Source organism: Lethenteron reissneri, chromosome 37 (genome assembly GCF_015708825.2).
Source record: "Lethenteron reissneri isolate LAM-NWPU_2019-01 chromosome 37, ASM1570882v1, whole genome shotgun sequence".
Taxonomy (NCBI): Eukaryota; Metazoa; Chordata; class Hyperoartia; order Petromyzontiformes; family Petromyzontidae; genus Lethenteron; species Lethenteron reissneri.
In genome coordinates this window covers 3,045,100-3,056,920 of record NC_083815.1, presented here as the reverse complement: position 1 = coordinate 3,056,920, position 11,821 = coordinate 3,045,100, and the positions used below count along the sequence as shown (strand labels likewise).

The 11,821-nt window shown below is 45.5% G+C and overlaps 1 protein-coding gene across 1 annotated transcript; it reads left to right on the top strand.

Moving 5' to 3' along the window:
• The first annotated feature begins 291 nt into the window (after positions 1–291).
• LOC133351373 (dispanin subfamily A member 2b-like) lies at positions 292–11,421 on the top strand. Its single transcript, XM_061566518.1, has 2 exons — positions 292–675; positions 7,957–11,421. The coding sequence occupies exons 1-2, from the start codon at positions 445–447 to the stop codon at positions 8,143–8,145; spliced, it is 420 nt and encodes a 139-aa protein (XP_061422502.1). The 5' UTR covers positions 292–444; the 3' UTR covers positions 8,146–11,421.
• Positions 11,422–11,821: the final 400 nt, after the last annotated feature.

The window sequence follows — 11,821 nt, the reverse complement described above, 5'->3', positions numbered from 1 at the left end:
ACAGTCTGTGCAAGGCTATGCGGGAGATCTTTGCTTTCTGCATGCTGACTCCGAAGGAAGATTTCAGTAAGACGAGGAGGGGCTGCGGGAAGGATGCTTAAGAAGGGCGTGCAGCTTTCGTTGCTAATGATGGTGATTACCCAGCATGGTGGAAGGGATCGTTTTTACAGGGGGAGGAGGGGATGAGAGAATGTGTTTGGTGGTGAACGCGGGGTGGGAGGATGGTCGTGAGCAGTGGGCGGTGCAACCTAAGCATTTAAAGCCCCCTCATCCCCCACCCCCCAACATTACGCAATTCTTACAAGCGGACCTCCTTTAAATTCATCACACTACGCCTCCCTGTGCTGCATTGAGAGACCGCTTGAGACGACTGCTCCTGCTGCTGCTGGACACACAGACTTCGCCGAGGCTCTCACACGTTCAGTCGACCTTCTCTTCAGATCAATGGACAACTCGTATCCACTCATGGACGACGGCACGCGCGCCGACTATCGCAAGGGGGGCGAGCCCGGCTACGGGGCTCCACCTCTCTCTCAGCCGCAGGTGATCTTGGTGCCCCAAGGAGACCGTTCGTCGGCTGCTGGCATCCGAGATTTCTTCGCCTGGTCACTCTTCAACTTGATCTACTTCAACGTGTGCTGCATGGGTCTGGTGGCCACCATCTTCTCCGTCAAGGTCGGTGTTTTTTGTTGTTGTTCCAGTCACCCCCCCCCCCCTTCCCCCAGGTACACGTGCACGTTGCATGATTGCTACATGTCACCGTGGAGTCGAGGTGAGCGGGGGGGAGGGCGTCTCAAGTGTTGCCCTCACCAAGTGGAGGGATTCTCCGAAATGGGGCTTGTCCAGAGCAGTGGTTCCCAAACCCTGCGCGATTTGGTAATCGTGGAATCCCCGAGAGGTTGGGAACCGCCGGTTAGGAAACCAAAATAGGAAGAAGAGGCATTTTTTTTCGAACAAATCTCTGTTTCAAGAGCCGCGATGCGATGTGAAATAGGAGAACGGTGGAGGCGAGTTTCCCTGATAAATAACACCACAAAGCGTTCCTTAAAAGAGCCACGCGGGTTGCCGATAGCTCGTTATAGGAGTGTGCATGTTTTCGAGTGTAGGGCCTTGATTTTAATAATATTTTTCAAAGTAATCTTAAATTGTCCGACAGAAATATGCAGTGTGGCCTCCTTCAAAGGAATCTTACATTGTCCGACAGAAATATGCAGTGTGGCCTCCACTGACCGCGGGTGTTAAATCGCTGTGGTCAAACACTTGACTTTGCAAGGTTCTATGAAAACAGACTTCCTCTTTCATATTAAGCCACACGAATGTTACATAATCTTTTTAACCGCAATCGCCAGTTATTTATATCTTAAAACTTTAAACAATGTTCACAACAATTCACTCGTATTACATAATTGTTTTGACGCGCGTCTTGCGTATGATAACATTTGCACTCATCTACGAGAAAGTAATCTCACTCTAAAATACTGCAATGTTCAAAACACAAGTACACCCCAACAAGACTATAGAGAAATATATATGAAGCGCTCCAGGCGTATCTATTATTGGACCACCTCATTTGAATTATTCACGTTGACTCTAAAAGAATGACATGAAATTTAACCCCAATTGCCCCACCTGTAAGTAAAGTAGTTGCAAAGTCCGTAAGGGTGAGTTATCTGTATGCGAGTGTCAAGGAGTATTCATGTATTGTGTGTGGGGAGCGGTGGCGCAGCGGTTAGCGCGCTGCGCAACGAACCCCGGCGGCCCGAGTTCGATTCCCCTTCAAGGCCATCACCATTGACAAATATCTGAACGTGACCTCCCCTAGGTCGACCCGGCCTCAAATGAGTATCTGGTGCGATGCGTAATCATTGCCACTCGGGGAGACAAAGGCGGCCTGGCGTGGTTGCTGGCCGCCAAAACCCCACATGTGCCTTAGCGGCCTTCATAGGTGCCCGCTAACAGCACTTGCCCCAAAAGTGTGTTAAGGCTACAGGGGGGTGGGGGAACTTCGTCTTTGTGTATGTGTGGAGTGTGGGTCAGTGTGTGTGTGTCTGTATGTGAGTGAGTAGGTGCTCGCTAACAGCACTGGTCCCAACAGTCTGTTCAGGATCTTTGTCTCTGTGTGTGTGTGTGTGTCTGGGTCCGTGTGCGTGTGTGAGTGAGTAGCTGCTCGCAAACAGCAATGCCCCCCAACAGTTTGTTACGGAATACACGGGTGAGGTGGTGGGGTGTGATCTTTGTGCAATAGAGAGAGAGTGACTCAAAAGAGTTTGCGAGATGTTGCCTCAGAATGGCTAAGAGTTATCACCCCCTTCCCCCCTAGCAAGCTGCTGCTGTGGGTAATGGCTCGGGGTTTCCAACACCCGCGGTCCCCTCCCTCGTCTTCATCCCCCTCCTCTCCCTGTGGTTGCTAAGCTGGAGCCGCCATTTTGAGAAACTTGTGGACATTTTAGAACATTGACCACCACCCCTATCCCTTTTTTACTTTACCGGGTTAAACATTTGCCGAGGGGGGGGGGGGGGTTACGATCTTAAAACGGTTTTACACGAATACTCGATGGGTTTGAAAAAAAAATGCAAATAAAACGTGTTTTGTGGGGAGTTGAGAGTCGTACAAGACGAGCGGTTACACTTCACTGAGACCGTGTAGCCCCAATTTGTTAAACCGGGGGTCAGTTGCATAAAAGACGTTTCGGGTCGATTCCTCTGGGCTCATGTTTATTAATTCGGTGTAATTTTAAGGGGGTGGGGGACGATTATTATCACTTGAGGTGTTCTATGCAACTGGCAACAGGATACATTTTCCTCGCAAATGCAAATAGGCGAAATTTGTAAATACGGGAGAAAAATTCTAAAAGTGGACTACATTTTGCCGAATTGGATTTAAAATTTGCTTTTCGTTTTAGACTTGTCAAGTTGATGTTTTATCATTTTAGATGTGTCGTGAACGCTAAGCCTAAATGCACGAACACCTATTGAAAACAGTTGAGAGACACCAGTTGACCAAACAATATATAATTCATCATAAACTGGGACCTTTTTGCCAGGATCAAAGTATGAAAAAGTAATAATAGGTATTATTGCGAGAAAGGGTAAAGCCTATAATTTTTTCATATCACAAACTACTTACGAAGCGAATACCCCACAGGAAGCCTGGAGTTTCGCACCAAAACCACACCCGAAGCTGCGATATGGCTCACAAAACTCCACTTTCAAGATTAGCTTTTCACTCAAAATCTGGCCGCACTTGAGATAAAAAAGACAACCGAGACCTCAAAATCTCGATGAAAGGAAATAGATCTTTCTGAGTAAATAGGGGTGAAAGATTCCAGTGGGAAAGCGACCCCAATTATGTTTAAGCCAATACACTGTGTTAAACCAACGGGAGGGAGATGTTTGGCCAAAAGTGTGTGAATAAAAAAAGCCATCAAAATGCACATTGTCTGATATTGCTTTCAGTGTCGTCTTCCACAAACGTAAATCCCTACGGAGTAAGCTTGATTTGAAGCTCCCTACGGATTTTTACGCACATCTACGGCTTTGCAGGCTATAAAATGGAACATTTGTCAATAACACTGCCTTTAAAAACAAATATATAATGTGCTATGAAGAAGGGTCATGAAACGTCACCAATTTTATATTTTATCAGAGGATGGAAGTGGTTATATTTGTGCTTGTTGCACCACTGCCAACGCAGTCTTTACAAATTAGACAGCATTGTTTGTTTTCATTATTTATTTAAGCATCAATGGCCAATGGCCGTTGGAGCCACAACTGTTTCAGTTTTTTTCAGTTTAATTTATTAGGTATAACCCTGTGAGCCATGCGGCTCTTGACTCGGGTGCAACAGCAACAAAAACATGAACAAATAACATCTTAACTGTTGACCGAGTACGCTGCCTTGTGCCCTCTGGTCAAATATGTAAATAATTGGGTACACTTCCTAACCAAATAATAGTGCAGGCTGGAAAAAACACAAGGTAAAGAATATGCAATCGGGTAAACATCAGAACGGCCTCGGGCATTGTGCAAACTCGTTCAGCGCATTGCATTGTGCTCATATTAGATCCCAGTCTAAATATACTTGAGTAAATGTGACCGACTGATTGAGAGCAACAGTGATAGACAACTATGGGTCAGCTTCATCATAATTAGGACTCGTGGTCACAGTATTATATAGTCCCCATATGCTCACTGTTGCAAAGTCTGCCTCTGGAAACTTATAGTGTGTGGATTACCCACGTGCACTATGGGGGGCCGATTTAGATGGCCTAATTCCAACAATAATATTATTCATAAATGACCAGAAAAAACCCATCCTTTTATCATCGGTTTGTTCAAATTTACTTATTTGACATTTTATTCTTGCACAATAACGTCATGGAATAATGTATGCAACCAAATAAGCTTACACACCTTACCATATTTTTGTCTCCGCATTTTATTTGATCAGCTGATGTGACCGCATGCACCGAAAATTAACGACAGCATATATTTAAGCAGGCATACTGGGCCAATTTATATTTTACAAGTCTCATCAGCAAGAGTATCTTTGAATTGCACGCGGTGCCCAGGCAACTTAAGTCTGCTCACTTGGCAAACCCAAGACATGTGGTGTGGAGCTCGCGAAAACAGAGCCTGTCTTTGTTGACTGGCCAAACACGTGGCCTGCATTCATCGCATGTGGATGAGGAGGAGCGGTGGTACAGTGGTTAGTGCACTGATCCATAAACGCAGCAAACCCGAGTTGGATTCCTCACTATACCATTCATCGCAATGTAAAAAAAAAATGCAAATTTTCTTGCTGTGGATTTCACACCTGATGATGATTGCTTGTGTTGCAGTCGAAACGTCGTGAGAATTATATTGTTTTATATTTTTTATTATTTCCCTTCTACGTGACTTTACCGAAAAAAACAAGAATATGAATCCCTGCAGTCACGAAAGCTTTAAATAAAATAAATAAAAGATTGTTGAATCAGACTGTGACCCTGAATCACGACAGGTTTTGGAATCGTTGCGGGAATCGGTCATTTCACCCACAATCCATTACAAAAAAAACCACACCACATTATGTTTGCCTGGAATAAATAAATGAAAAATACGTGAACAAACACCGTTTCAGAAATGTATTCGCTAAAAAACAGGTAAGTGGACTGAATCCCATTTTAATATGTGTAGAATGTGCTCTGCCGTTTACACATTGCACTGTTTTACCACGACACCACTGGACTGTCGTATAATTTCTAAGAATTCATACAGGTGTTTTTGTTCAACCGGAGCAGGGGGTCGAAATCACGGATGACTTAGGGGGCAGAGTTCCAGATTGTGGGGGCAGCAGAGTAGAATGACAGATGTACGGCAGATTCATTTTCATGAACCTCCTGCTTAATGTTCCATTATTAATCGTGCAGGCATATGCTATTGTTTTCCCCAGCTTTGGACAAATCTTAAAACGAACGATGCGTCGGCTTCATCTTTATAATAATAAGAATTATGTTTAGAATTGTTACGCTATACATGCAAAAACATCCAAAAGGATGACCGCCATGAACACAGAGGGGCGTTGAGATCGGTTCGTGCGCGGGGGGGGGGGCGAGATGGTCGCAGTACTGGACCATGAGGAATGGTGATGGTATGGGGAGGGTTTCATTCAGCAGTGGAGAGACAATGCTGACGGTTATGCAAAAGATTATTTTATTCAACAGCAGAACAACAATACCAATTAAATGTATCAGTAGCCATGATAAATCCGTTGCTGGCTGAAGGCCTCCCTAAGGAAGGAAAGGAGGAAGATGTCCCCTGGCTGTCGGTGGAGATTTTGACCCTAGAATAGAGAATCATAGCATGCTCTGCATGTGAAAATAACATCCCTAAAATAACATCGCTGTTTACGTGCGCATTCTCTACACAGCCTTGCGATGGCCACCAACTTAAACTCCCTCTCCAGCATCATTGCTTCCACTCCCTCACACTCCCGTAAAGGGAAATTTAATTTGAACCCATTTCAAAATCAAAATCAATCACTGTACCTTGATTGCAAACCGGGTTTCCTAATGACATTGATTTTGTCGTGCGCGTAGAAGTGTACCCGTTTGACACGTAGGCGTTCGTGACCAATATAGGTTTTTTTGGGTTATATCTGTGTAAATATAAATGTGTCGTTAAACCTGCCACCACACGACACAGCCAATTAGTCAAATTTGTCACGTAAACAGAACATTGTCAATTAGCTACTAGTTCAACACACTGCCGGTGTGTTGTCAAGTAAACTCAAAAAATGTACAACGTTTCGGCGGTAATATACAACCAGCCTCATCAGGCGACAGTTAGAATTGCGTAGAAATCCTCCGTTGAGAATGAACATGTGAGAGCTTCTCGCATCCTCTGGGCATACGACACACAATATGAATTTAATTTCCATACGACCGCATATCAAGATGATGGCCAGAAATTGCCCACTGGGCAATCAGTCTGCCCTTAATCAAGCTTGAGGGCACCGAGTCCACAGCACAGATGGCTGTTGGGAGTTCCAGATATTGAAGACAGAAGAGTGAGATGAGTGACGTGAGAGTGCAGTGTCACTTCACTTCCTAGCATCCAGACCTCAATTTCCAGAACACATGAATTAACGCTGTCGAAAAAGTCCCATATACAACTATTTTCATAAGCCAAATGCGGGGCTTAGCAGTTGTTGACCTTTCCCTTGCCACCATTAGTGGTTAATCTTTGACGTGACTAGAAGCCAAATGTGTTCTTGGGTCGACCGTCAAAGGCCAGAACGTTACTCACTGGTCCATGCCACAGAAGCCTACCACATTCTCCAGATTGTAAGAAGCTCCAGAGAGTAAGATGGACGACCACATTTTTAAAATTTTAAACACAAGATGGAAAGTGTGTCATAATCCGGAGAACAAGGTAAATCTGCAAAGCATTCTGGGGGTTTGTGCAATTGAGATGCATGTTTTTCAAATTGCACATTACAAACATCTTCGGGTCCCGTTTCATGTTTTGCCCCCCCCCCCTCGTCACACGGCACCACACAAAGTCAGACCCCCCCTCAAATATGACGTCACAAGCTCTGCCCCCCCCCCAAAATAAAACATGCTTCAAATCGCTTTAAACTATTGTCATTGTAGTGCGTATTTAACGTGGCGCTGCACTCTGATGTTGTAGGAGAAAACATTTATTAAAAATTATATTTAATTAAGTGGAACGTGTTGTCTATATTTATTTAAAGTTGCGCATTTTGATGTGACGTTACATTTATCAACCCCCCCCCCTCGTCACATATCGTCACAAATGTCTGACCCCCCCCCCCCAGGTGCGGCCCCCTAAGTGGGTAATTAGAAATCGATGGGATGTCTATAAACGTATCGCCTGTATTACTAACAATGGAGTAAATGGCAGCGGTGCTGTATTCATAACTGTCAACCCATACGGTTTGCCTGTATTCTTGTACAGGGAAATATAATTTTCACGTCCATATGGCATACGGCCGTTTCAATACAGGCACTTTTTTGTTTATTTGTGTTTCTCCCTTGTGATGGGATTTTGTAGGATGAACGTTGAGGTTTATAAGGGCACGGTGGTGATCAATAAGGTCTAAATTGGTCTGTCATAAGGGAGGTACTCATAAGGGGTTGACAGGTATGTGTATTTTTGGCCAGTTTTCACCCACGATTGGATGGGAATAAAGACATTTTTGTCTAGATGAAAATATAGCCTAATGATTTGTAATGCTTCCTCGCAATCGCACTCACAAAGTTATTTCTAAATGCCCTGTTCAGCAGCTCTGCTGCGTTTTTGCGACACATGCTGGGAGTTTAATGAATTAAGAGCTACACTGCCGCCTCCATGAAAGCTTGCTTAGTAGTCTTATGAATGTTCCTTGTAATTTAATGAATTTTTCCAATTGTGTGCGCTTGCGTGTGCATGCGTGTCTTCTCTGGCCTGCAGTCACGGGACCGGAAATATCTGAACGACCTGCAGGGAGCCACCGAATACGGAAGAAAGGCCAAGATCTTCAACATCATCTGCCTCATCCTAGGGATCATTTTGACCATCACAATAATAGGCATCTATGCGAGGATGTTCATCCACCTTTCGCAGCAGGTTCACAGAGATCAGGACTCCATTAACGGCTGAGAGCGGGACATACACACAGGAGAGGCACGCTGTCAACACCAAAAATTATTTAAGGCACTCGGGTTAAACGCCAGACATGGAGTTAGGTTCATGGTTAGGTCAAGTGCTAAGGGCTGGTTTAGTCGTTTGTTTTAAATTAACAGTAAGCCTGTGGATAAGCATTGCTCCCATAATGATGTGTTTCCAACCTGTGGCGTTGAACGGTTGGTATGGGACTTGGCGCGATAGATAGATAAACCCACTGTGTCCTCCCTTGCCCACCATTATCCACGTTTGGCCTATTCACTTGTAGTTCTTTTGTTGCTGTAGGGGCCCTGATTTCATATTGGTGAATATTTTTTTCATGGGAAAAAAACATCCCGTTGGTGTCTATCATCAAAAATGGGTCAGTACCGTAAACACGATGGCTTTTCGGGCATGCCATCAGAATGTTAATCTAACCATTGGTGTTCACAGCGAGCTTTTCCGTGATCCTCTACGCACGCACAGACACACGCAACACGTGTACGGAGACGCAGGGACACACATGACACCACTTTTCGCTACATGCATTGTAGATGTGTATCTTGTCATAAGAGCCGGTGGGAAGATTGCAGGTGGGGGGGGGGGGGGGTTCGCTGCGTTGGCGGTGTAGTTGTATGTGTTAGTGTGCGTACGTATAGCTTTTCGACAATGTGCTTTCGGGTTGTACTGCACGCCGTTTGCCGTGACGTCCTACGTTTCGCGCTGTGTGCTGGGAACCTCTCACGAAACGAAACACCACAACACAACCAGGTAACACATGGGAAAGCTATACAGCGCTACCTGCAAAAAAAACACAAATGTAGTGTGGTAGTGTGTGAGCTTCATATTCTCTTGGGGTAAAATAGGGCTTTGGAATGCTTTTTGTTATCCAATTGTGTGTCTAAAGCTTTTTAGGCTCGGTGTTTGCATGGTAAACTACTTAGGCCACACTATTTCTAAGACCGATGTGCCCTGTGCCTTTCGCAAACCAAAGCAAGCGTACAGGCGGCATTGTTATTAGAACCACACCTGCACCGACTCTTATCGACGGGAAGTATATGCGGTATACAGCCATTCTGTTTTTATAAAAAAATTCATGTATTTGGTTTTGTCTCTCTTTTTAATCGTGTATATTTTTGTTTAACTCACTTTGATTACATATGCAGTTGGCACAATGGGCTTATATTTTCACGTACTAATTGCATACTGCAAGATCGTAAAAAAAAATTACAGCAAATATAATTATGGTTTTGTCCAGATGACCTCGAATCTTTATGTTTAAGTGTCGAATGAAATTATAACATTCACTAAACGTTATCTTCATGCTTATTGTATGCATTGTTATTCAGCAGGTCGCACATATAATGCTGAGAGGGAGGGTGAAGCATTTTGTTATCCAAAGCCTTAGCTATTAACATACATGACTGTTTACAATATTTCGATACATCTCCTCGAGCCTGGAGCCAAACCTCAGCGATCCAGTTGCATGCAACTGAATCGCTCAATTGCATGCAACTGAATCGCTCATCTGTGGACGTCCCTGCAATCCGTTGTGAGCAGCTGCGCAACAGTAGAGACAGACCCGCGAGTATCGGTTCTGCTCCGCGATCGGTCGCGAAGTATTTCGCCGTGCGTATTTGTCGCCTACGATTGACCATTACGATCCTCAATCCGCGGTTTTACCTTCCCTGGCTGCGCGAGTGTGCGGAGGAGAAGCGGCTTATCGCGCATCATTAGGAAGAAGATTTCCGCAAGTATTGGTGGGAGGGGGGAAATGTGTGCAGACACGGGCAGGCTCGCTGCGGATAAGATGACCACGGATGAAAGAAGTTCGTGAACTTAGCACTGGGCAAGTGTGTCAAAAGCAAAACATAATGTACAAGCCTCAACTGTTTGAAGGATTTTTAAACATAAAGGGAATTTATAATTAAGTACGGGGGGTGAGGAGGGGGTGGGTTTTCATTTTGCTGGACTTTTCACTTGCTGGTGCTGTGAGACTTTAACGCGTGAACATATTGTCCAGTCTGATAAAAGTTGGTGGCCTCTTGCTCAACGTCCTCGGTTCTCACAAGTATCTCTTAAGGGGGTTACCTAAGACTTAAGTTACCCCCAGCACCAAATAAAAGGGTATTTTCCGTTATTTTTGTGACCCTCACATATCCATCCACTCATTCTGGCAGGCTTGCACGCTGCTTGACGCGTAAAAGGCAGCACTTAAAGGTGACCATAACCCACAATGTCTTGTGATGCCTCCCATACCTCGCCGTTGATTCCTTCTGCCAGATCCATTAGTTACAACGTCGGCAGCTTCCAACGTCTTCCCTTATGCAATCCGATCACCAGCACCATCCGCTTTTTGAGGTCATCCCTTGTGACACCGTCGATACGTCCATCAAGGACCACTTTTACAGTCTCATCATCGCTGGCGTCAGGTTTCCCGTCTTGATTGCCGACTTCTGCGCGTGCCCCTCCACCCAACGCCTGTCTCGGTAACCTGCAGCGCCTCCGCGCTGGACACGCGTTCCACCCAGCGCAGACTCCGCCCGATAACAAACGGGAATCACGTCTCGCCACGTAGTCTCAACTTTCTAAGTCGCCTACCCCATCCTTTACAAGATATTCCAAGCATCCTCCGCGGTCACTTCTGTAGGTCTCGACGTCGTTAAACTTCAAAGACGCGGCAAAAGGAATTCTCGCGCGCCTTTCACCGCCCGCGGTCCTCTGTTCTCCAAATGAGCCTGCCACATATATAAACAACAACCAACGATGCCTGCAACTTTATTTTTTTTTCTCTCGGGAATGCATCGCCTGCACGAGGTATGGGCCAAACTCTGCCCGATCCTACGAGACGCATGCCAACGTTTTTCTCGTGGTCGAGAGCCGCATAACACGCGGTTGTTGTCACGCGACCGGTCGGTCGTGCCAGATAGTCGTGGCGTTTCTACATTCTGGGTGGGGGGGGGGGGCGAGTGCTCCAGGCCGTTCCCGCGTCTGCAGAGCTGTTGTTTTTCTTCTGATGAAATTCCATTTTTATTGACCGCCACTAAAATTTGCTTTGTGCCTCTGCCGAGCCACGCGCTACAGGATCCGCTCGCGAGCTACATGTGTGACTCACAATCCACGCTTTGGCCACGCCTTGCCAATCGCTACTACGTGAGCAGTGTTAAAACGTGGCCTGTTGACGCGGAATATATTTCGACATATATGTGTGAATGTTGTACCCTACGTATGGATTTGTAATAACATTGATACCAATAGATACATAGCTTGGAATGCATTTGCCTCTGTGTTTTTTTTAGTTTGAGCCGTTTTCTTTTCTTATGCATTCTTTGTGTGAGCTTCACAAATCCAGTGCATCTGCGAAGGGGGTCTGGGAGGTTTGAAATTCTTTACATTTGGAAATCATTGTGTGAGCTGGGAGGCATTAATAGTGTTTGCACAGGAAACGGTCGTGGCCCCATAACTTCTACCAGATGCATTTCAGTTACTGAGCACTCCCCCCCCACCCACTCTGCCCCATCCTAACGATGAGTTGTAAACACGGTGTGAGTTTAAGCATCACGGCAGAAGAATTGGACATTTGAAGCCGCCCTGTGCTGCAGCGGTGCCTGAGAGCGGTGGGCGTAGCTTTTGAGTGTGCAAGCGATGCAACTTGCATCAGACGCCCCACACT

Coding starts and splice junctions, on each gene's coding strand:
- LOC133351373 (XM_061566518.1), top strand. CDS start 445: ATGGACAACTCGTATCCACTCATGGACGACGGCACGCGCGCCGACTAT. Junction 676..7,956: donor CCACCATCTTCTCCGTCAAG/GTCGGTGTTTTT, acceptor TCTGGCCTGCAG/TCACGGGACCGGAAATATCT.